This window comes from Harpia harpyja, chromosome 1, assembly GCF_026419915.1.
Source record: "Harpia harpyja isolate bHarHar1 chromosome 1, bHarHar1 primary haplotype, whole genome shotgun sequence".
Taxonomy (NCBI): domain Eukaryota; kingdom Metazoa; phylum Chordata; class Aves; order Accipitriformes; family Accipitridae; genus Harpia; species Harpia harpyja.
Window position 1 is genome coordinate 52752836 of NC_068940.1, and position 26124 is coordinate 52778959.

Sequence of the window (26124 nt, forward strand, 5' to 3'; positions counted from 1 at the left end):
GCCTATCAGTACAGCATCTTAGATTTGTGGTTCAGCCTTATATCCTTGCAAATGCAGCTGACCCATATTCTTTGGTTATGACATAAAGCATTAATCTAATGAATTTTTTTTCTAAATTTGTAATACTCTACACTGCTATATATGCAGAAAAACCCAAGCATTTTGTAAAAATGGGTTCTATGTATTAAAAAATTAGGCTTCTTCAAAACTCCTGTTACCTTGCTGTTTTTTTGGTTTGAATTTTGAATTAGGATATTTAGTGTTGATTTTTATGTTCTGTTGTTCTAAATACCTGAAAGATACTTTAGGTTCCAATCTAGGGAACTAACGTGAAAATAGTTTTCTTTTAGAATGCTGAATGTTTTTGTGTTCTATCTATTTTAAAGTTCTCTCTTGTGTTGTTTAATACCTATTTCTGATACCAGTGCGGCAGTATTTTTGTTATTAACATTTATTCTAGTTTGAGATACAGCTCTTTGTCTTTTGATTACTGCTTTCACCACCAAGGCAGATAAGAAATCAAGATTTTTATACCACAAAGTAAGAATTTATTCAAGGTTTTAGCAAGACTTATTTCAGCCTCTACCACAGTGCTCATCTTTGAGGAATTGTCAGAGAATCAGAAGAATTTTAATGTCCTACAAAATATTGGGCTATTTGACCTTACTCTTGAGGGTTTGTCCTAGTTTCAGCTGGGATAGAGTTATCTGTCTTCCTAGTAGCTGGTACGGTGCTATGTTTTGAGTTCAGTATGTGAAGAATGTTGATAACACTGATGTTTTCAGTTGTTGCTCAGTAGTGTTTAGACTAATGTCAAGGATTTTTCAGCTTCTCATGCCCAGCCAGCGAGAAAGCTGGAAGGGCACAAGAAGTTGGCACAGGACACAGCCAGGGCACCTGACCCAAAGTGGCCAACGGTGTATTCCATACCATGTGACGTCCCATCTAGTATAGGAACTGGGAAGTGGGGGCGGGAAATCGCCGCTCGGGGACTAGCTGGGTGTCGGTCGGCGGGTGGTGAGCAATTGCACTGTGCATCATTTGTACATTCCAATCCTTTCATTATTGCTGTTGTCATTTTATTAGTGTTATCATTATCATTATTAGTTTCTTCTTTTCTGTTCTATTAAACCATTCTTATCTCAACCCGCGGGTTTTGCTTCTTTTTCCCGATTTTCTCCCCCATCCCATTGGGTGGGGGGGGAGTGAGTGAGTGGCTGCGTGGTGCTTAGTTGCTGGCTGGGGTTAAACCACGACAGGGTTTTTCTAATGCCTCTGAAATATCCACTGAGGTATGAGCTGATTGACAAATATGACAAACATAGGACATTGGCTTGACGTGCAAAAGAGGCTCAATACTTTTCCAACTGTGAGGCCCATGTATCTATTTTCTTCACAATGTGGGTTTAATTAATATTTGATATCCTGGAGAGCCTTCAGGAAGGTTATATGACCCAGTTCCATGCGAATAATAGAGGGGTATATTAAAAAAACCCAAACAACCATAATCAATAAATGTGCAATTAAGTGTGACATGTAAATCATTAGGAAAAAAAAAAGGTAGTTTTTATTGATCTTAATCTGGGCTACAGACTTTGTTATTAGAAGTAGGTTTGTGACTTTTTCCTGTGAATATTGAATGGTCTCTAAAGCTTTTAATTTTTTTTTTTTAATAGCTCTGGTATTATGGGGTAATAATTTAACTTTTTAAATTTCTTTCATGCAAGTTTTATTGAGGGAGCTAGAGAATTTTTAATATTCTCCAAGTTACTTGCTGTAAACTTATTTTTCATCATTGCCATTACTAATATGAAAAGTATGTGTAACATATTACAATAGTATGCTGTTCTAGAGAATGACAGCTAAATTGTATGCTAATAATGCAACAAATAACGGATATGATCCCTCTTTTTTTTTTTTAATCTGTGTAATTATTATCTTTTATTAAACAGTAGTGAAGACACAGAGTCATCAGTGTCTTGGAGTGCCAAAGAGCCAGTGGATACTCGTAAAAATCTAGATAACCTGTCATCTTCAAGGGAAGACTTTAAGCTACCAAGCAATTCTTTCAAAATAGGTAATGTTGTTCATGATGTTATTTTGAATTATTTTGTGTCCTGTGAATTTCGTCAGTTTTACCAACATGTTTATTCCCTATGTTTTATTTGTTTTTAACGTCAATGCAAGTTCATGTTCTCTTTTCAGTAGAAACTCAGGCTGAATTGCGCCCCAAAAGTGCAGTTGATGGTGAATCAAATGAATCCATATTTCTTCTCAGGTATGAAAACCTACAGAACAATTAGAAAACCCTGTATGTTTTTGGTTTGGCTCTCTCCCACCCCTACCTGGGTCTCTTCAGACATTTTATTATTCTGTTTGTAGCATTTTTGTTAGTGTGTCTCCTTTTGAATTTTCTATCACCAGTTTAATTAATATTAAGACACCTTTGAAGAGCTGTAAAAGCAGTGTGCGTAGTTAAAGCAATGCTTTTACGGCTTTATTACACTGTTTTTTGGAAGTAGACTTTTGATTTCTTAGCTGTCTGTCTAAACAGAAGAGTTTATTTAGAACTTTATTTCCTTCTTACTTCATATATATGACAATATGCTTTGACTATGCTTACTTTAAATACACAAGAATAAGCATTCGGCTTAAGATCCACTAATAAATTCTGCCTGCAGCTTTTCATCACAAACTATTGGTAACAATCTACTATTAAATAAAAAACAGTGATTGGTTTAACAGTGATTTGTTTTAGCTGAGGCCTGATGCTGAAAGTTTTTACTAGCTTTCAAGCCAAGAAGATTATCTAGTAAAGTAGATATTGTTCTTATTGTCATCAAGCAGAAATATTCCAGTTTGAGATTAAATACTGTTTCAAGCTTCTTGCATAACCTGAAATAGGGCTTTTGTACATGATAGTGTGTCTACTTTTCCAGTTATTTCAGTTGGTTTTAATAAAGTATTACTTCTCATCTCGCTTGTAACTTCTATCGTCACATCTAAACCTATACTATTAGTAATTTAAAATAGCATTTGTTATTTGCTCTAGGAATCTGCTGAAAACAAAGGATAAAATGGCATTACAAACCCTTAGTATAACAACATGTAATCAAAATTATATCAGGAATGAGAGTAGAAAAAAATAATGTATTTTTAACAGAAACATACTTTATTTCTGATAAGTAAATTTATTTTAATACAAAATTTGAAATGTAATACAAACAAAAAAAAAATATTTTCTGAAATTCTCTTTGCTTCAATGGTTTAGCTTCTCAAAGCAGCATGTGTTACCTACTAAAGTCTTAAAACATTGAAGTGAAAGGAAGCTGCTGACCTGGCTCTTAGCACCAGAGTTTACTTAGCTGCTGGAGTGGTTAATCAGCTTTTAACAGCAGTAGCTTCTTCTACATGTACAAAGGGAATAGATTTTATTCATTTCAACTAGTTCAATTCAGCAATGACTTGTCTTGTTTTAAACTGAGAAACCAGCTGAGAACTGGAAAAGTAGGAAAGATTTTCTGTATCTAAAACATATATGAAAGCAAATTATGTTTGGGGAAAAAAAATATTTAACAAATCTACATGTTTTGAAGCATGTGGGAACCTAGAATAATTTGTTCAGCCTCCTAGCTAGAAATCATACTTTTTTTGGTTTAGGAAATAAGAGTGCTGAAACTTCCAAGTAGATCCTGATACTTTTTTTACCATAAGAATTAGGATATTTTATGTAGTTTTATCTAGCCAGTAGATAATATTTTGGCACTCCTTCATTGTGCCCTTTAAATTTGAGTTTCTGTTGAAAATAGATAAAAGATGCCTAATTAACAAAATAAGGATAAGAATGAGAACAACTGATCATTGATTTGCATGAGTATCTTTAACTTTGTTTTGTGTTTGTATTTTTAATTTACTTCCTTTTTCTAATAAATAAAACTGATCTGCAACTAAATGTGTATATTACTTTCTACTAATCAAGAAAACGCATTCATTTTAAGTTGTTGATTGAATTAGTTTCCTGGCCTGCCAATTTTAATAATTCTAAAGTTGATTTTACATGCTTTAAATTAAATTAATGTATACTACAAAAATCAAGTTCACTAGCAGCTTTATGAAAATTGCAAATTTGCACTGTTCTTGTCTCTCCTTTCTTCATTTTCTAATTAGCAGACAGGATTTTTAAAAAGAAAAACTGAAAAGTAAACCCAGTTCACATTCATACATGAGAATTAGGCAGTTTTTAATTCTCATTACCTAGCCAAGAGTTGGCAGTCAGAAGAGAATAACATAAAATAATTTGCAATTTTTTTGTCAAGTTAATTGTCTTGGTATGTTGTTTGTAATTAGGAATTAAGATAATCATGGTTTAGCATCCAATTTGGAGAGTGACCGTGGGTGAGAAAATAATCAAATTACATTGATTAAACAACAACAACAAAAAAAGAAACAAGCCGGTCCTTCCCATTTCTAACCGAGAAACAAGTCCTAACCTTGTCAGGACATATTTAAAGACAGGAAGTTCATTTTTAGTTGATGGATGAGGCATAGCATCATTTGTGTTTGTCAGCTTTGAAAGTTTACCGTATGGCATGAAAGTTTCAAAAGAGCAACAAAAAAGTAGTTTACAGTGAAACTTAATCTGTAGTCTTTGTTGTTTTTTTTTCTTTTGTTTAAGTTCTCGTCCCACACCTAGAACTAGTACTGCAGTAGAAGTAAGTGATTCTACTACTGCCCCAATCCAAAATTCTCCACAAAGAGATTCATGCTTTGAAAAGGTGAGTAGAAAAATAATATTAAGGGATGGTGGTATCTTTAGAGTTAGAATTTCAGTCTGAAGTCTGTGACAAAATCAACTTTCTTCTCCATCCTTCCATAAAGATAACAGGAAAGCAGTTCCTACAGTGTGCAAGTTATTTGAAAAAAAAATACTTGCAGAACTGCAGATGTAAGAGTTAAGAAAGATGCCTAGTCTCCTTTTTTTTCCAGTGTATAAAAGGGATAACGCAATCTTCTTTCTTCTCACTCTACTTTTTGGATCTGATGCTTTTTCTTCCAACATGTTTCTTTATCATAATTTTTAGTTGGCCCTATCTGCTACTACATAAATAAAAAGTAATGTAGAATATGTTGTTTACATGGTCAAACTGTGTGATATAATGTTTAAATGAAATGTTTGGGGAGTAACCATAAACTTTCTTTTTTTTTTTTTTGTGCAAAACAGTTTTTTTATAAACTTTGTTCTTGTTCTAGGCTAAAAATATGTGCTCAAGTCAGCAGGATATGGAGTCAACATTGAAAGAGCTCATTTACACTGAATCTGATCTTATCATAACACCAATCATTGATAATCCAAAGGTATAACAAAATAAAATACAAAATTCAGGACCTTGTGGGTGAGACTATTTTTGCAGATAAATCTTTAATCAGGCTGAAACTCCTTTCCTGTATTTTATAACTCTCATTTTAAAGCAGTTCCACCCAGTCATCTGGCAAGCTCTCCATGCAATTTTTTGGCAGTCTTTTACAATTGTTTTGTGTTGCTAATTTCAAGGATTTATTTTGGGAGTGAATACTAATATTAAATAATGTCTTACAAGAAATAGAAGCTACTAAATGCTGTGTTCGGTGCTTTTGTAGATTTGTTTTCTGATAAATTGGTTTGATATCTGTTACTTGAATGAACACAAAACTGTGTTTTGGTATACTCAAAACATGGCCATCTATGAAGCCTTCTAGATTAGGAGTTAGACCTTTACAGAATAACTTTTGTTCCTCTTTAAACTTTAGATGTGATAATGTTTCTAATAAATATGAACTTATTTTCTCTGGAAAAGACAACCAGAAGTTACAAGAAATGTCCATCCAATTTCTGTCATATGGATTCTAATGTGATAGCAGTTTGTGATGAGTCTCTTGAACAGAGACTGACACTTGCTTGACAGCAAAGGGAAGACCAAAATAGAATCAGAGCTCTGCACTGCAATGACAGTGTAATGTGCATGTATGGGCACGTGTAGTATTGGTAGAAGGAATGATAGGCAAGAGCCCCTTTAGTCTTCCTTTTATTTCTGGGGGGAAAAAAAAAAAGTCGTCATTTTAACAGCTTTACTCAGTAAGTGGTGGATGCAGGAAATACAACATTTTTCATTGGAAATGACCATCTAGCTCATTAAGAGCGTCTTACAGCTTTTACTTGCTGTATTGCTTTCATATAACTTTTTTTTTTTTGGTTGTTTTAATGGCATTCTTAACACTCTCAAAATTTAAAAATCTTATACAGCTAGATAAAGTAACTACCCACCAATACTGCTTTAATGTGTTTGGGCTGGGGGACATTGTTGCCAGTGGAGAATTTCAAGGGTAATTATGCATTTGAATGCCACCTCTGTAAATTCTTAGTTCTGTCTCAGGACTCCAACACAAAGCCTTAGGCCTCTACTGCTTCTCTTCTTACTACAAGTATAAGAGATGAGATTAGGGGTAAGTGTACATACGAATGTGCACATGGAGACTAATCTCTTTACCATGCAATGCCAGACTCAGAATTAATGCAAAATAGCCCACTAAATTCCAGGGACATGTAATCAGAGTCACTGCATACTTGGTGATCTTCAGACTAAAGGATGATACTGACACCGGGTAAAGCTGAAGCACTTGCAATTTAATCTCCTGGAAGGGGATTTACTATATGCTGGTAGAATTTTAAAAGCTCAAATGTCAGCTTATACTGAAAAATTTCCCTGTGTTCTGCAGATCTCTGGAATTGAAGACCTTTTTTAGAAAATAGCTCTCTAGTTACACCTAGGCTTCATCTGTCAAAGGCTAAATTCCAGTATGCAGTTACCTTCTTTGTATGCCTTAGTTACTGAAAATCACTGAGCAGTCATCCACTTTCACAATGTACCAGAAAATGATGTGTTGTGGGGAAAAAAACCCATACCTTACGAATGATTAGTTGGTGATAATATGACTTTTTACATTCTAGAATCATCTAGTGTATATATATGTATTTACTGTATGGCAATGAATTACTAAAACATTTCATGAGCTTTCAGCTGCATAGTTCCTTTCTGTAGCTTTTGAAGCTCAAATGTAAGTATTTTTCCGCATACAAGCAAGATAAAAATGTAAACTGAAAAAATCCTATCATTTTGTATTCCCATGAAAAAAAAGTATGGAAACACTAACAGTTTAATTATATTAAAAACATAGAGTTATCACAAATATCTGCTTGGAAGAAATACATACCAGAAAACTGTGGAAAATGCTTCAGTAATGAACAGTGGTTTGTACACCCATCCTGTACAATTTTTGCATCTTTGTGTTTTCCTGTTCAACTACTTAGAGATTTCCAGAAATGTATTAAAACTAGTTGTAATGTATTTGTTTATTTTTCCAGATAATGAAGCAAGTACCAGTTAGATTTGACTTGAAAACTTTACCTCTACCAACATATTCAGGTATGGATCTGCTGAAGTTGCTAAAACTTAAAGTTGTGCATATAATGGTGTAAGTTGCTATCACAAGACCTGTAGCCTCTCTTTGTAGATGATGACCTGTCACAGTTGCAGAACTCTTAACTTTTATGAAACTGAAGTTGCATATGTAATGTTTTTAGCTAGACCAATTTTGGGTAGTCTTTTTAAGTGCTAAGTTATATGCCCTTCCTTTCTCTTCTCCGTTCTTCACTTAAAAGCCCATGCTCAAAAGCTTTTAAAATGAGACAGTCAACACTGTTTTAGTGTGTGAAAACTAGCATATTTTTACTTGTGTTATTTTTTTGTAAAAAACTGAGATATTTTAACTGAAATATTCAGCCAAATACATTAAAATCTGACAAAAGTAGAGAAGCAAATGAAAACAGCATCTTAAAATGTGCAGTGTTGATCAGCTGTAAAACTAGGCAGCCTTGCTGGTCCCACCTTTAATCATGAAATATTATGGGAATCATGTCCCAAAAGATAGTGTGGAGTTGTTTGGGGTTTGGTTTTTTGTTGTTAGTTTTTATTGTCTAGAAATGAAGCTGTTATTTCTGGAAACAAAAGGCTGCTCATTGTCATGAGTGTAATGTTTCTTCCCCTGGAAAATTTCCTCTACTCTATTTAAGGAAGTATTAGTACACTTTACTGTGCTTGAAGAGAGATGTCAGCCAGATATGTAGGCCTTCTAGAATTCATGTAGCACTTCTTCCTAGACATAAAAGTTCCTTTTTTCTTTCTATAAAGTTTGTATTTTGGAGAGTTAATTTGTTGAAGAAATTTTATAGTTGGAAAGAAACACAATGTCCCCCAGTCTCCCAATGAAGATTGTAGCAACAGAAAATATTTTTTATTTGGCTAACATCCTAGGCAAAAATGCTCAGATTCAAGTGCCTAAGGGGGTGGTATTTTATTTCATATTGCATTTAAATAGCTAAATTATCACACTGATGTTCTGACATGTTTAACTATTGTTGTCAGTATTTATTTAATATGGGACAGTGTTTTTTGTGATTGTAACACTTTCAGGATTGTAGCTTTTTTCTAGACAACTTTCTGATTGTTTTTGAAGATACTGAATTTGATGCTGCTCATCAATAATGATTAAAGACAGTATGGAAAAATTAAGATAAATACCTGAAATACAAACCTCTTTTCACCTTTACTAATGTGAATTATAATTGCCTTCGTTAGTAGGTGTTGTTACTTAAGTGTGAAATTGGAGTAAAAGACAGAAGACATGCTCTTAAGTATTCTGTACTGGAGCGTATCAGGATGGCAGATAAGTTATTAATAACTAACAGAAACAGAGGGAATGTGTGGCTGCTAGAGTGAAGTTATCCATTGAGACAGATAAGAAAGTCTTTGAAAAATCTCTATTCATGTACAGTGGTCAGTGAATAGAACCACGGGATTTATGTTAATCGTCCTCGTGACTTATTTGTGTTGCTTCTGAAGTCATCTATGTTTTGAGACTACTAAGGCTCCACTAGATGGATACCTACCTATATGAATAACTATACACATTTTCAGTTTATTAATTCTGAGGAGATTTCACTGAATTTCATTAGGTTTTGCCTCAAATTTACTCCAATGAAACTGTACTTTTTTATTAAGTATTAATAAAGATTAAGGACAACAACTACTACCTTTCCTAAATATACTGCCAGTAAATGTTTACTTAAATGAAGTCCAAGGACTTAGCAGGGTTGCACTTTCAAAAATGTTTTGAGGCTTTTATTGCTACATTTTTATGCTTTGTTTCTCTTCTTCTTTTTTGATTTCTATAATATTCAGACATGAATTATAACATGTTTGTTTCATATTTTAAATACTAAAATTAGATTCAAACTTTGGAACTTATTTATTCATGTTGATGTTACTTTCTATTGTGTTAAAGCAACATCAAAGATCCATTATCTTTAACTACTTGTTTGCTTCTTACGGTTAGCTGAGAAGCTATCATCTATGAAAGACATGGACTGGAATGACTTCTTGCAACGAGTATGTTCACTGCTTGATTCCACCGAGAAGAATACAGGAGCAGCACGTTCTAAACTGAACTTACTGTACTATCTGTGTACTGTGGCTGTCCACAAGGAAAATGCAAGCAGGCTAATTAGCTCTCAGCTGGTAAATAATAAAGCTTTGAAGGAATCAATGTGGTTTACATACTTGCCATTGTAGCAAAAATCAGCTGCTTTTAGTTATATTTCAAGAAATCATTGGTGTACTGACAAAAATAATATGGCAAATTAAGTACAAAATAATGAAAAAAATTACTAAATTCTGTGTCAGGTTTTTTAAAAGAGCTGAGGGAAACTAATTATTTCTCTTAGATTTCAGATACATTTACATATAGATTTGTTGTATTAGTAAAAAGGTTGGGGTAAAAACTAACCTTGATGGAGAACGTGAAATAACATACAATGAAATGTTAGTCTTCATAACTCATTAAGTGGTAGAGAAGACTCAAAAAAGTCATGTTTGAATTGTTAGATCAATTTTATTTCGCCATATGTCTGTAAAGAATAGGAAGAAAAACCTTCTAAAGAAGGTTTCTAAAGAACATGCAGTAAAACTTTAAGCATTGCTTGCAAGAGTGAGAGTGCTCCCTGAAGAGTCTGTTCTAGTGTATACCTGAATGGTGGTTTCACCTTTCAAGAATAATTTTCTACCAGACAAACAATTTTACTAGTATCCTCTGCAGTGGTTTAACATATTTCTCAGAGTATTGCAAGTGCAGAAGAGAAAGAGACTTATTTTTCCCATTATGTAAAAGTATCACAGAGGCTATCCTGAGATGTGCACTTTTCAGTTTATTTAATAAAAAGTAAACTACCTTGTTCTCCTACAATTATACTAATGCACCTAAGTCATATTCTGACACATGTCATCGTTGGATATAGAGATATTAAAGACAAAATTGCACTGCCAGAAAAACTCCATCATGAACATTCAGGTTGGAAGCAATAATATGTCTTATGCCATAGAATTCCTGTGAAAACAGGAAACAGAATTGCTGGAAGGTGTATTCCATTATCATTGGAGAACTTGGGGGACAATAATCCAGTAACTGAATGGCCAATTAACAGAACATTTTAGAAATGAGGTAGTAATTATGTAGTTTGGTTCTTGAGTGGCTGATTATATGTGTTAAGCAGTCCATTCATTATTCTAGTATTTGCCAACTATTTCTGTCCATTCTCACAAAATAAATTTAATTTATTAAATACTTGTTGGTTAATCCTACATGATGATCTCTGTGTTTTTAGATGAAAGTATCAGAGTTTTTTTCCTCTGCATAGCATTATTCATAACAAAAAAAGTGTTTTGTTTTTTTAACACACTGATATATGTTTACCAGTTTAGTTTAAGGCACGAATATAGAAAGAAATTGTATTTTTACTCTCAGCCTTTTTTTTTTATCAGTGTTTGGACAATATCTACAGTAGTTGTCTATAATACTTTTTGCAAATGTTATCCAAATACATATTTATGAAATTACTGATATTTTGATGATTTTGTTTATCATTGGGACATATCAGATCACTGAAATTCACTAATGTTTATTTATCTTCTTTAAACTATAGTTTCCTATATTGATACAGCAGCTGCGTGCAGCCGCCAACTGGGATATGTAAGTAACAATTGTTTTAAATTAATTTGTTCAAGTACGGAATTATCACTGAATTTTATTAAAGATATTATTTAACAGGGTATTTGAGGAGTGTTTTAGCGTGTCAGACTGCTGTGGTACCTGACTGACAGTATGATGGTGTATATAACATTGAATTTTTTAAGCATTTAATTAATATATTGCTATTCTACAGGGCCAAAGATTATGAAAAATCTCTAAAATTTTATCTAGAATTTAAACAATTTAGTGTATCAAATCATGTTGCCTATAATCACTGTAAACCAACCCATACCATAATAGTATAAATAGTAGTAAAATAGCTGTAATGGTAGCTTTTTTAAATGCCTGTCAAATATTTCCACGTGATAGTGCCCTCTGCTGTTTCATAAATGTTGATTTTATTATTCCATTTTTTTCTTTATTGAAACATTTAAAACTGATTTGCTGATACAGATTTAATTTGTGTTTTGTCAGCTATACTGAAAAGTTTAAAGTGATCTATAGGGGTTTTCTGTGTTATAAGAAAACTGAATGTGAGCATGACATTAGTGAGACTATAACAAACTAAAGAATCTTCATTCTCCAGTGCTAACGGAAAGAAATGTCTTTATGCATGAATTTATTGCTAAATTGAGCTGAAATACTGAAATAATTTGATGATACAAAGAAAATAGAAATAAGAAGAAAATCTGAGCTGTAAATAGCACTTCAAATATTTCCTGGCCTTAGCGATCTGTGTAGAATATAAACAAGACACAATTGTTTTTGTGATATATTTGAAATAGTTTTTCTGCACCTACAAAAAATTTATTTGATATGCAGACGTGCCAAAGTTGCTCGAGTGATTGGTTTACTGGCATTACACACATCTGAACTTGGAGAAAATGTGCCTGTTTCTGAGGTAACTTTCCTTTTTTTGGGGGGGGGGGGAGCATTAATGCTTTTACTATTTGTCAGAAACTTTCACAGCTTTTCTTTTTTTTTTTGAACCCTGCTTTTTCTCATGTGTAAATGGGAATATAATTAATTCAATTGATTAAATGTATAAAATTCCGAGTTTATTCTATGTAGTTGTGGTTCTGATCTTTACTAACCTGTGGCAGAACTACCCACCAAGGATAAAACTCTAGCCTTTTTCTCTCCTTTTCAGAAAATTAAGTAGTCACTGTCATACTTCTTGTGCATGTGTGTATAACAAGAAGAAAGTGTTGACATATTTGGTTATCCTGAAATGTAATTATTATAATTAGTATAAGAATAGTATAATTGATTCTTAGAAATCCTTTTTTCCAAAATGTAATTGAGATGGGACTAATTTGAGATTCCTCACAGTTCTTGAAGAATGTATGTAATGAAGGGCAAGTAATTTTTGGGGGGGAAGAAAAGTATTTTAATAGTTTTTTCATTTTGCATGCTCAGTAGTTGACTTAAACAGAAGATTGATTAGACAAAGTGATCTTACTGTCCTTTTTTTGCATGTGACATGCACACAAATTGCATAAACTTGACAGAATCTGCTGTTTAATATCTGTTAAAAGTGTGAATGTGACATTATTTCCACTTCATGAGGTGAAGTCAGGATTTGAATGTAATGGGTGTTTGAATGTGAGAAATGACTGCTAAACATACGTAGCAAATATGCCTCCATGCTGTGCAGATCTGGCATGTAGGAACATGTAGTTACTGGTTAATAGCTGACTTTTTTGGCAACACAGCTAAGGAATTTTTTGTTCTAGGTCCCTCTGGTTTCTTCTTAATGAATATTGAGAATGATTATGATTATCTTGCTATGTTGCTTAACATTTCCATTTTGTAGTAAAAGCTGAAATCAAACCCTTATTGTTATTACCTAGGGGTTTTGTTTATTTTATAAAGTTACAAAGTGGGGAAAGGGTCCTTACAGTTACAGTCATTGAAGTTTGGTCAAAGTCTTTCAGTATTGACAGTTGCATGTCAGTTGAATTCCAGGTTGCGATTTAAGTGCGCTCTTGTATCTGGCAGATTTTTCTGATATTTAACTTTCAAAAGTTCCAGTGAAGATACTCAGAAGTAATTTTGAGATGTCCATATAACTCTTGGCTTTAGGTGTTTGTTTAGGAGTTTACCACTAATATATTCAGCGATAGTTTCCCTAGCTTAGAATCATAGAATCATTTAGATTGGACAAGACCTTCAAGATCATCGAGTCCGACCATCATCCATGCCCACTAAACCATGTTCTGGAGTACCTTGTCTACGTGCTTTTTGAATACCTCCAGGGATGGTGACTCAACCACTTCCCTGGGCAGCCCATTCCAATGTCTGACAACCCTCTCAGTAAAGAAATTTTTCCTAATATCCAACCTAAACCTCCCTCGCTGCAACTTGAGGCCATTTCCTCTTGTCCTATCTTCAGCCACCTGACAGAAGAGACCAGCACCCACCTCACTACAACCCCCTTTCAGGTAGTTGTAGAGAGCTATAAGGTCTCCCCTCAGCCTCCTTTTCTCCAGACTAAACAGCCCCAGCTCCCTCAGCTGCTCCTCATAAGACTTGTGCTCCAGGCCCCTCACCAACTTGGTTGCCCTTCTCTGGACACGTTCCAGCAATCCAGTGTCTTTCCTGCAGTGAGGGGCCCAAAACTGAACACAGTACTTGAGGTGCAGCCTCACCAGTGCCGAGTACAGGGGAACAATCACCTCCCTGCTCCTGCCGGCCACACCATTTCTGATACACGCCAGGATGCCGTTGGCCTTCTTGGCCACCTGGGCACACCGCTGGCTCATATTCAGCTGGCTGTCAACCAGCACCCCCAGGTCTTTCTCTGCTGGGCAGCTTTCCAGCCACTCTTCCCCAAGCCTGTAGCGCTGCATGGGGTTGCTGTGACCCAAGTGCAGGACCTGGCACTTGGCCTTCTTGAACTTCATACAGTTGGCCTCAGCCCATCGATCCAGCCTGTCCAGATCCCTCTGTAGAGCCTTCCCACCCTCGAGCAGATTGACCCTGCCTCTAAACTTGGTGTCATCTGCAAACTTGCTGAGGGTCCACTCAATCCCTTCGTCCAGATCAGTAATAAAGATATTAAACAGAACTGGCCCCAACACCGAGCCCTGGGGAACACCACTTGTGACCTGCCGCCAACTGGATTTAACTCCATTCACCACAGTCCTCTGGGCTCATCCATCCAGCCAGTTTTTTACCCAGCGAAGAGTACACTTGTCCAAGCCATGAGGTGGCAGCTTCTCAAGGAGTATGCCATGAGAGACAGTGTCAAAGGCCTTGCTGAAGTCGAGGTAGATAACATCCACAGCCTTTCCCTCATCCACTAGGTGGGTCACCTGGTCATAGAAGGAGATCAGGTTGGTCAAGCAGGATGTGCCTTTCGTAAACCCATGCTGACCGGGCCTGATCCCCTGCTTGTCCTGGACTTGCCATGTGAGTTCTCTCAAGATGAACTGTTCCATAACCTTCCCTGGTACCAAGGTCAGTCTGACAGGCCTGTAGTTCCCTGGATCCTCCCTCGGACCCTTCTTGTAAAGGGGCATCACATTGGCAAGCCTGCAGTCCTCTGGGACCTCCCCTGTTGACCAGGAACACTGATAGATGATGGAGAGTGGCTTGGCAAGCACCTCCGCCAGTTCCCTCAGTACTCTTGGATGGATCCCGTCTGGTCCCATAGATTTGTGAGTGTCCAGATGGTGTAGTAGGTCACTAACTATTTCCTCCTGGATTGAGGGGAGTATATTCTGCTCTTCATCCTTGCCTTCCAGGTCAGGGGGCAGAGTACCCTCAGGATGACTGGTCTCCCTATTAAAGACTGAGGCAAAGAAGGCATTAAGTATCTCAGCCTTAAAACATTCCCTTCTGTATCCATTAAAGGATAGATATTCTCCTTGGGATTCTTTTTACTGTTAACTTATTTGTAAAAACATTTTTTGTTGTCCCTTACAATAGTGGCCAGATTGAGTTCTAGGTGAGCTTTTGCCTTTCTAATTTCCTTTCTGGATGACCTAACAAGATCCCTGTGCTCCTCCTGAGTTGCCTGCCCTTTCTTCCAGAGATGATAAACTCTCCTTTTTTTCTTGACTCCTAGCAAAAGCTCCCTGTTCAGCCAGGCCAGTTGTTTTCCTCGGCAGTTTGACTTGTGGCACATGGGAATAGCCTGGTCCCGAGCCATTAAGATTTCCTTCTTAAACAATGTCCATTCCTCCTGGACCCCTTTGCCCTTCAGGACCATCTCCCAGGGGACTCTCTCAACCAGTGCCTTGAAGAGTGGTGGTTTTGCTAACCCCCTTCCTTGCCTCGCCAAGAATTGAGAATTCTATCATTTCATGGTCGCTGAGCCCAGGACGGCCTCCGACCATCACACCTCCCACCAGTCCTTCCCTGTTCATAAACAATAGATCTAGCAAGGCTCCTCCCCTGGTTGGCTCACCTACCAGCTGTGTCAGGAAGTTATCTTCCACACACTCCAGGAACCTCCTAGACTGCTTACTCTCTGCTGTGTTGTATTTCCAGCAGATGTCTGGAAAGTTAAAGTCCCCCACAAGGACAAGGGCACACAATTCTGAGATTATTGCCAGCTGCTTGTAGAATGATTCATCTGTCTCTCAACCTGTTTGGGTGGTCTATAACAGACTCCTAGCACAATATCTGCCTTGTTGGCCTTCCCTCTCATCCTTACCCATAAGCACTCCACCTTGTCATCACAATCATGTAGCTCTGTACAGTCAAAACACCCCCTAACATAGGGAGCCACCCCACCACCTCTTCTACCTTGCCTATCCCTTCTGAAGAGCTTATAGCCATCCATTGCTGCACTCCAGTCACCGGAAGCTTCCCAGTTTTCATCATGGAAAATATATGTCCTAGTCTGTTTTGTGTATGTAAAAGCAATAGACTGAAGTAGCTTTACATTGAGCTATAATATTATATTTTGTTCAAAATGTTTCCAGTTTTTCTGGGTTTTTTATATGAACATAGAAAATTGTTTACAAATGGAATTCAGCATTTTTAGAAATATGCATATACTATAAAAAGCATGTTAAGCCTGAGACCAGTGACGTTTAAACTAAAGGTCTAGAAAGGAAAATTAATTTTCATTATCACTTTCTGGCCCCATTCTTATGTGAATTAAAATTAATTTTTATACGCATTCATTGGGAAAAAAATGGATTTATTTTTAAGTTAACAAATCTGAGTTATAATACTGTATAAAAGGCATCTGCTGTGCTTGCTGTAATGACCTTCATTCCAAGTTTTTTCTCCCAAAGTAGTATATCTGAATTCTAAAAATATTTTAGAATGCTTGCAAAAAATTAGAATGAGGAAAAATTTTAATGTCTTCAAATTTATTTTTGCATATGTAATCTAAAATCAGATAACTGTAAGCAGTACACAAACTTGATAGTTCTTTTATAGGAAAAGTAGGAGGGAGTCTGATTGCGTTCCCCTCTGTTCCCCCCAAAGGAACTAGATGAACCTGTGAGTTTGTTGAACATTCTTGTGGACTGTCAGCTATTGTATGTTTTGTGACGCTCTAAAAAAACCATAAACTAACCATTTAAACCAGCATTAGATACTGTATTAAAATATAATGCTGTAATTTATCCTCTTATATGAGCCAGACGTTGCTCCAGCTGAAGTTTCTTGGTGGCTGCTGTGATTTAGGAAATGTCAAAACCAAGCTGTAGCTAGTCAGAACAACATAATCTAAAATGACTCTCTGTGATCCAGGTCTTACAGACTAAAGGTATATGAGTGATCTATCTATTGGTAGTTATTTCTCCATTTTGTTTCCTCTTCCATTCCTAGTAACTTCTAATACTGTTTGCTTTTTTGCCCTCAGTTAGACAGAGGTGATCTCTCTGTGGAACTATGTCCTGTAGCCTGTAAAATTTTGTTCCCAAGTGTGAAAAGTCAGTTCAGAGCTCGTGAAGATGCGATTCTGGAATTATTTTTCCCCCCATGTGTACCATGCTGTGTACACCAAGTTTTCTTTCCAATTTTTATCACTCAGTAATGGCCCTTTTGCAGTTCTTTGTTACCTCATTATGCACTCATCCAGTTATTTGTGATTTCTTTTGTACTTTTAAAGTACTGCAGGACCTAATAGAGACTGGTGCAGGAGACCACTGCTGGTCCTTACATGTTAAAATTTGGCTCTTCATTTCTGCCCCCTATTGTCTTTTACCCAGTTATGCATTTATTTAAGGATAGTTCCTCTATCTTTGAAGTTGAATCTGCACCATTAACCTTTTTGTTGTTGCTTAAACAATTTGTTAAATAGTAGAAACATTAAGTCATGAGGAAGCAGAAAAACTTTAGGAAAGAAAAGAATCCTCATTTTACAGGCTAAAGTTAACTTGCACATACTAGATGCCAAAAGCCTTTAATTTGTTGGGTTTTGAAGAATTAATGGCTTTCCCATTTTTTAATTTACTTTTTTTTTTTTTAAGTTCTTATTCAAGTAATCGGTGAACAGCAAGTTGTTTCGAATGTAACCACCAGAGGTCACTAAAACGCAAAAATGCAAGTAAACTACAATTTCACAGACTAGACAAACACGTAACTGTGGAACTGTGTACCATCTTCGTTCTGCTGATGTATTCTAATATGTAGGTCATATTAGAAAAAAATAATAATAAATGAATATTTATACGTGTGAATTCAATTGTACTTGATCTACTTCCAGTTAAGTATTTTTTTAGGGGAATACTGCATTGATTAGAAAAAATGAGACTGATCTTAGAATACAATAGGCAATCGATCTCTTATATTATTGAAGATGAAGACATTTTATGTGTAATTTCTTTTATCTGGCATTTGCAATAAAAGTTGTTGATAGGTCAGGTTTTTTTCTGACTTAGTAATGTGGGTTTTTTTCCATGGAGTTGCCCTTTACAAATCTGAAACATCATTTCCTCTTATTTATTCCTAGTTTTCTTAGGAGAACACCCAAACTTTAAAGTTTTATCTTTGTACTTAGATTTTGAAACTGTTTCTTAAGGAACTGGAGTCTATGAAAAAAAGATTCTTTCTTTCCGGGTTTCTTGGAAAGAAAAATCTGCTTACTCTTCATCTTACAGAAACAAAAATTCTTCCCAAGTTAGGGAGGCTTGCTGCCATGTATATCTAATTTGGCTTATTTATTAAAAGAAGCTATTGTTCTTTCCTCTCTGTGAATAGATCGGGTTTTCTGCTGTCTTCTAGGACACAGACACTCCGATGTGAAATTTCAGACTCAGTCTTTTATTTTAGTAAGACATGATAGAGCAACTTCACAGAATGCCTCCATGTTGGGAAGCAATGTCCTTCTCTGTCTGGCAGGAGACCAGCCTCCTCCACCTGCTGAGTCACTGCCTTTTGGAGGCAATAATCTAGTCCTTTTCCTTACCTCTTTTAAATTTGCTGCTTGGGAATATCAGTCTCATGCTATGACCTAGGCAGCTGTGCCTGTTTTTTTTACAGACCTGGGTCCACTGCTCTACTGAGTGTTTAAAGGGCTCAGAGACCCTGTTACAGCCTTCACACTGCAAGTTTCTTTGCAAAGCCTTTGCCTTATGGAATTCTGTGGCCAAATTAATGAACTAAATATCCCATGGAGAATGACAGCATATTAGAATATCTCTGTAATATTTAGCTTAGAATGCAATTCCTTTGTCAAAGCAGTGGAATATCCTGATTTCTGTTTTCAACCAAATTGAAATTCCATATAATCTGAGCCTTTTTATTTCTGATTTTTTGAAGTACAATTTGGTGGTTGTTTTCTACAGTTGCAAAGCAGCTGCATCATTACAGGTGCAGTTTTATGACCTGTAAAGTCATAGGTAGACTCTAGCTAGTCTGATTGTACCTACTTTGGTCTACGTCTACAGTTTGTCATACAAGTTCATACAGAATGCCAATTTTTAAGTCATGTTCCTAGCTTATCTCTCTGTTAACTCCTGTTTCTAGGTCTATCCACATCTGCCCATATTGTAAGGAGATTCAAATAAAAATGGTTTCATTTGCCCATTTATTCCCAACCTATTTAGTTTTAATTTTTTTAATTGTAAAATAACTTTTTGAGTCTGTTCACAAATATTCATAATTTTAGTGTATCCTTGTTTGTTTCCTCCAAGGGCACTTTCCTTGTTTTGCCCTGATACCTCTTATGTGAAAAGAAAAAACCAAAAAACCCCCCCACCCCAATTAAAAAAAAATTGGTAGGCAGGAGATGTAAGCTGTAGCAGAGTTTGTGCATGAGTACTTACACATGTGTGCACACACAGATGTCTACTGTTTTGTAAAATGATTAAAACCTTAAAATTTTCTTTCTGGATAATCAGGTTTGTCACTTAATACTTTGGTGACAGTGAGAGGAGATTCAATTTAAGTTTTTTGACTTTTATTAAACTTTCAAACTTTATAATAAATTTCTTCAATTTATTTTCAACAACCTGGACCACTGAATATAACTTACATACTTGCCTGGGGCATGTGGCAGGAAGACAAACGAATAAAAGATCAACATTTCTCAGATGAATTAGCCTCTGCTGGCAGAATCTTGTGTGTTTGAGAAGTTCTTCCGAGTTAATAAACAGAAAATGTAAATATAATTAAATTAACAACAATGAATCTGTTAAGCATGCCAATTCTGGATTATTGGAGAAAATATTAAGACCTTTTATCATACTTATAGGAAGAGTCTTTTTTTCCCCCTTCAAAAAATTAATTTTATCAATCCAATGAATTGGGCTTGCTTTATGTTTGAAGTCCAAACCAAGTTGGTAGTAGAAAACAAGGAAATTCTCAGCTAGGGAACTGAAAACTTGCATTGCTGATTGCAGGATTAAATCACTGTTTGCAATTTTCTTAGATTAAGTACCTGACCAAAGCAAAAACTGTACCATGCAGTGGGAAGCTTAGTATTTCTGACTGTTGTGCTATGCGGGCTTTTGCTGAACTAATTTCAGTTTGTCCCTCCTCTGGCATCACTTTCCCGAGGCTTCAGAATATACATGTGTCCTGTTCTGTATATGCATGGAATAATTTTGCCTTTATAAAAATGTTCTGTGATTTCTTAGATTTTTCTGGCTTTATTCATACACACACAGAGCAAGATGAATTGAATGTGCATTTTAATTTTTTTCTTAAATTAAAGCCAAAAAAATCAAGACAACAAAATCAAATCCCTTAGGGGTAATTTAAGGTACCTTGCTATCATTTTCACAAAAACATAAGGGTGGTTATCCTCCAGCATTAAAAATGGAAAGATTCAGCCTGTCAGTGGTAGTAAATGAATGTGATGTTAACAAACTGTCAGCCATTTCACCAGTTACCTTTGGGAATATACCCTTAGCTTTCTTGCTAAAGCCTGTACTCTTGAGAGCACTGAGAACTGTTTCACGGAGAGGAAAAAATTCCAAATATCCTAAAGCCCCAAGAGCACTTACTGCCTGCAGTTCCCTCTCTCTGTTTAAAATTAGGCAGCTAAATCCGTATTAGAAAATGCAATAGGGATACTTGAACAATCCTTACTTTTACAGCTAACAAGCAGATCTGTCAGCTAATGGAGCCTGCTTTCTCATGAATTGACTTGCAGCTGGCTGACTTTTAAACTTAATTATGTAAAGGCTACCATTTAGCATATTCACCTCTTCCTTTGTTAGCTATCACAAAGAAAATCCTTGGTTTAGGAGGGTGTGTTCTGATACTTAATAGAGTAATCTGAGCTTTTTCTGTGTGTAGTGTGTTCAAAATGTTTTCATATATGTCTTCTCTGTTGAAAAAGAAATGAGTTTATTCCACAGCCTTTCTGTCACTTTTATGTTGCTATTTTGCTTGTAAAGGTTTTAAAAAAAAAAAAAATCTTGTTTTTTGTTTTTTGGGTTTTTTTAACTCTTGCTTACTTGGTAGAAACTGGGTAAGAGGTTTCAAATGATTGCAGGGAAGGAGACAATGCTAAAACGATTGTTTAAATGCTTCCCTTTTCTTTTTGTGCTACCCCAGTTTTCGTGGAAACAGCACATCAGAATACAGAATTTTGTATGGTTCTGCATCATGGGACAGAAAGAGATGAATTTGTCACATGTTGTAGATTTAAATTAGATGTGTTATTTCACTAGTATTTTTTGGCATCATGGATAGACTTTGGTCTTTGCTTGTAGCATCAATTTTTGTTGTTACTTTCACTGGCACACTGTGTAAATTTTGTAGAATAGAAAATTAAAATTAAGGTAAATGTCAAAATGAATAGTTTGAAAACAATATGTTTCTCTCATTTCTTAGACTGACAAAAGGTTCCTCTTAGTTACAAATAGCTTTTTCTAGCTAATTAAAACTTTTCTAATATATTAAAGAAGAGGTACACTACAGGGCAAAGAATTTTATGTATTAAAAAGGGCAGCTCCAGCAGATATTTTTAAGTTTATGTCTGTCGTGGTTTCAGCCCAGCCGGTAACAAAGGACCACGCAGCCGCTCGCTCGCTCACTCCTCCCGCCCCCCTCCAGCAGGATAGGGAGGAGGTGGAGGAGAGAAAAGAAAAAAAACCTGGAACCTCGAGGGTTGAGATAAGGGCAGTTTACTGGGACAACACAAAAAAAGGTTACAACAACAACAACGGTACTAATGAAAGAATATACAAAAAGAGTGATGCACAGTGCAACTGCTCACCACCTGGAACCTGACGCTCCGCCACTTCCCCCACCGAAAGTCGAGAGAGCTCCCCCCGACCCGCTCCCCATTTATATACTGAGCATGATGTCACATGGTATGGAATAGCTCCTTGGCTAGTTCAGGTCGGCTGCCCCGGCTATGCCCCCCCACCTCCCAGGTTCCTGTAAAAATTAACTCTATCCCAGCTGAACCCAGGACAATGTCTAAGACAGATCTGTTTACAATGTTTACAGTGTGTGATTTCCCCCCTTTCCATTTTTTTCTGGTTTTCTGTACAGCTGACATCTGTTACTTTATAAGTAAATGGATGTGTCATATACATTGGAGATATGCTTAGGGTGTAAAAGGCTAGGTGAACTAGCTGGAATATTGTTTCTGTAGTTACAATAACCTAGCGAGAACAAATTTTTAACTGTGAAAGAAGTGAAATATTTGCTTTACTTAGATTGCTACAGTATCAGAAGAACCATCAAATACATACAGAAAATGAATCACGAAGTTACCATTCTTGCTGTGAGCAAGAGAGACCACACTGAAAAATTTTTCATGCCTAAGCTTCTTGACATGAAACACATGACTTTTTCTACTAATTCTGGAAAATATCTATGTGAGGTTTTAAATATTTCCTGGCATAATTTTGATGCTGTTCGCATGATGTTTGCAAAGTCACATCATAAAATATTGCAATTCTGTGTTGTGTTGCTATTAGTTCTTTTTTAATTAAAGCTTGACATAGCTGAGAATTTGGTTTTAATATATTTCTGATACTTTTAATTTCTTTTGAGTCAACCAACTTCAGGTCTGTGCGAGTTGTTGTACAATTCGCTCACTGAAGTGTTTAGTTCTTGCAACTTAGTATGTACCTTGAAGAATGAACCTAAAAGAGAGCCCTTCTTCCATCTCGTTTTGTCTTGCACTTGCAAATTAATCAAATCATAGACTAGTAACAGGAGAAAAAAAATCCAGCCTTTTCCTCTAAAGCGCATAATTGCTCGGTTGACACAATTAGGCTACAACATGTTTTTGTGATAGAAATTGCACACTGGTGGTAGCTGAAAAGCCTAATTTCCTGGTGCCTTCTGATGACAGCACTAAAAGACACTCAAACTAGGCTCAGTGTTAGGCAAGATCAGTTGTAAAAGTCCTAGCTTTTCCTCTGAATACCTGTCCTTTCAGCTATCATCTGTGAAAAAAAAAAAGTTATTTTACTCTGAAACATATTTTTAAAAGACTTCTGTAGAGAAGAAGGAAATTTCTAGCCAGATGTTTGGTCTGGCTATTATCTTCACTGGGCAGAATGAAGGAATTTGCAATAATAAAGGGAACTAATTTCAAAGAAAATGTATGGAAAATCCTCAAAGTCTATAGAATTTTTCAAAATATGAGAAATTCTATGTAGAATTAATCAATCTAAAATATCCTACATGGATATTTTATTGATGGACATTGGTCTTCAAGAGTGTCACCAGCATGGCTTCTAAATCAAGTGGATAACAGGCCCATTGCCTGGAAGCAGAAGAAGATGACTTAGAATAACTTCACATAGAGTTATGAAAAGAATAAAAATCCAGAAACATGTTATTCAGAAAAGGCAAGGATGAATGATAGAAACCAGCATATAATGATGATAGTTAAATATAGGGGAACAAAAAGGAGGAAAAAAAAAAAAAACAAACCAGAAAGAAAAAAGACCTCTTCTTTGGATGCTCTTGCCAAATCTTATTATGTGAAGACTGGTTTCTAGTTCCAGTTTACATCTTTAGATGTAAACTCCAGCTGATTGCCACTGACCTCAGTTTTGAAGGCAGAAATCTTTCTAATTCAGGGACCTTTCACTTTTTGGACTCCTGAGCAATCTTTTTCTCTCCTGCCCTTGCAAAAACAAAACCAGGATCCCTGTCCTGTTTGAAGCAAGTATTTTTACCTGGTCCTTCCTGTCATTAAAAAGCTTCAAACTTAAGGGCTGGGGTGGAAATCAGATATATTCATGAACATCTGCAACTGAGGTCATGTAATAATACATCTTTCATGACAGACTAGGAGAAGAAATAACTATTTTTTTCTTAAAAGTAAAACAAAAATCATCAAACAAACAAACCCCAAAACTTGTAGACAGTTCTTTTAGATGCATTTTTGATTTGTTAGTAAACCGAACAGATTTGTAAGTTAATTCCTACTATTTGTGTCTGATTGTATCCCTCTGGGATCTCAAGTTGATTCCAAAGCAAGTTGATGGAGCCTCCAGTTGAGTGCATGACAGCTACTCTGTCTGCTAAGAGCTGTTCCCACAGCAGTTACGTAAAAGTTGAAAAGATAAGTTTTCATGATGAATCAATTTTGCATTGTATTCCATGTGGAAAAGTGTCACACATTCATCTTACATTGCTCCCTAGAGGAGTTCTATTTCTGCATAAATTGTGTGATATGCTGTACATTTGGTTATCTTTTTTTTCTACATTCTGGACTGCATTAATACCACGTCCATAGTCTGATGGTCAGAATTCCCTTCAGTCCTCCTGATTCCATGACCCAGTTTATTGTACCGAACAAAAAATTTGCAAAACCTGAATATTTCACGGACTCAGACTCTTTCTTCTTGTATCTGCACCCCATAGAAGAGTTTGACAAAAGTATCTGTTTCCGTCTTGCCACCCAACTCTTCAGTCAAGCCACTTGTTTGTTTAGGGTATTTAACCAGCTTTCACTGAGGTCCAGTGGATCACAGGTACATGTGGATCCAACTCCTGATTAAGTACAGTTACCCCTTGTAATGTTTTAACTATTCATATTCTACTGAGAAGGGAGGTAGGCAACATGCTTGAGATGTTCAGAGAAGGCTGGTCATGTTTTTTTTTTCATGCACTATTTTAAAGATGAGTACTTGGTGCAAATATTACTGTAGTTTTTTGTTCCGGTTAGTGGCAATATAACCATGGTGTACTTTCTCAGCCTAGTGGGAGTGCTTTCGTCCAAGGAAAGTGAGATTGCTTTGGCATTACTTGCCCATGTTACATGATGTGTATATACTCACAAGAAAATGAACTGAAAAGTAATTTCCATTATGCTTGAGTCATAGACAGTTTTTATCGCTTGTAAGGGTTTGCAGAATTACAAATATGTTTTAATTTCCACTAATACTTGCTGACAGTCATACTAATAGGTCAAAGATGGAGTAATACTGTAAGTCTATACATTGCCACTTTACATCTTAAGGTATAAAATACCTTATCCTTTTGAATATGCTGTAATTTTCACTTCTGGATTCCTAAAACTGCAGGGAAACTTCTAGACAGAGCTTGAAATGGGTTGAGAATCTGCCACAGGTAATAAATTTATCAACTCCACACACTATTGTTGTAAATGAAGGTAATGACTGTCTATCCAGATATGAATCTTTCTTCTTTCTTCTCTTGTTATAATTATACTATATCCATCCAGTTTGACAGCTAGTGTAAAAGGTGTAGATAATTTATTAAATTTAAGATGCTTTTACCAGACAGTGTAGGACTTGCAGTTCTTTACTATTTACCTCTCTAAAAGGGAAAATGTAGGCAGGTTGAAAAGAAAAAAAATGTACTATAGGTAAGAAGGAGACTTTATTTGTCAGACTATGTAATTAAACTAAATCACTGATCTTAAGGCTCGATTTGTTCAGACAACTTTTCTCTTGTTTAATAAATCAGCTTTTTAAAAAATGAAAACTTGGATTTATTGCAGTGTTGACTAGCTTTTTGGCAGTTTTTGTTGGTGCACAGGAAAGGAAATAACTTCTTAATTTGAATTTTTTTTAGCTCAGTTTTACCACTTTTTCATTCAAATATGAGAAAAGTGTAGGAATTGGAGTATCAGGAGAACTACTTCCTCTTCTTGTTATTTCAGAATAAAAATAATTACTAGGTCTGCTAGTCCTAAAATCTTGAAGGAGAGTGAGAAACAGTAATTTCTGTTCACCAATATCAAATATTGTTCTTTGATTTCGTTTTCATTCATTTTAAATCTTAAATTCTTAATTTTAATGAACAACCAAAAACCCACACAAGATGGATAATCTACCCATTATGGTTAATGACGTTTTGAAAAACTTCAGCTGAGTAGTAAGGTAACCAAACAGAACTTAGTACAGGTGAATAAAAGAATAGTTTACTAAATAAAAATTTAATTCCTGATTTTATTTAATAGAACATAGGATTCCGAGAGTTTGAGGACTGCATACATAAATGTATTGGATAGTGTGTCATCAAGATTTACCAGTTTATTAACCATGCTTTGGGAAAATAAATATTACAGGTGCAAAACAAGATCAGTATTGATATTAACTCAGGGGTTTCTGCTGGTTAAGATACATCATTAAAGCTGATAATTTTGAA

At 35.7% G+C, this 26124-nt stretch overlaps 1 protein-coding gene across 4 annotated transcripts in view; it reads left to right on the forward strand.

The window, feature by feature from the left end:
• ULK4 (unc-51 like kinase 4) overlaps positions 1 to 26124 on the forward strand; it is a 267671-nt gene that overhangs the window by 13519 nt on the left and 228028 nt on the right. The window contains exons 9-16 of one of the 4 annotated variants that reach the window (XM_052794377.1): positions 1953 to 2077; positions 2206 to 2278; positions 4676 to 4775; positions 5251 to 5355; positions 7400 to 7460; positions 9430 to 9611; positions 11072 to 11118; positions 11941 to 12019. In XM_052794377.1, the coding sequence (XP_052650337.1) occupies positions 1953 to 2077; positions 2206 to 2278; positions 4676 to 4775; positions 5251 to 5355; positions 7400 to 7460; positions 9430 to 9611; positions 11072 to 11118; positions 11941 to 12019 (772 nt within the window). The remainder of the gene's footprint in view (positions 1 to 1952; positions 2078 to 2205; positions 2279 to 4675; positions 4776 to 5250; positions 5356 to 7399; positions 7461 to 9429; positions 9612 to 11071; positions 11119 to 11940; positions 12020 to 26124) is intronic. The other 3 variants (XM_052794385.1, XM_052794394.1, XM_052794405.1) reach the window with 3 other exon arrangements.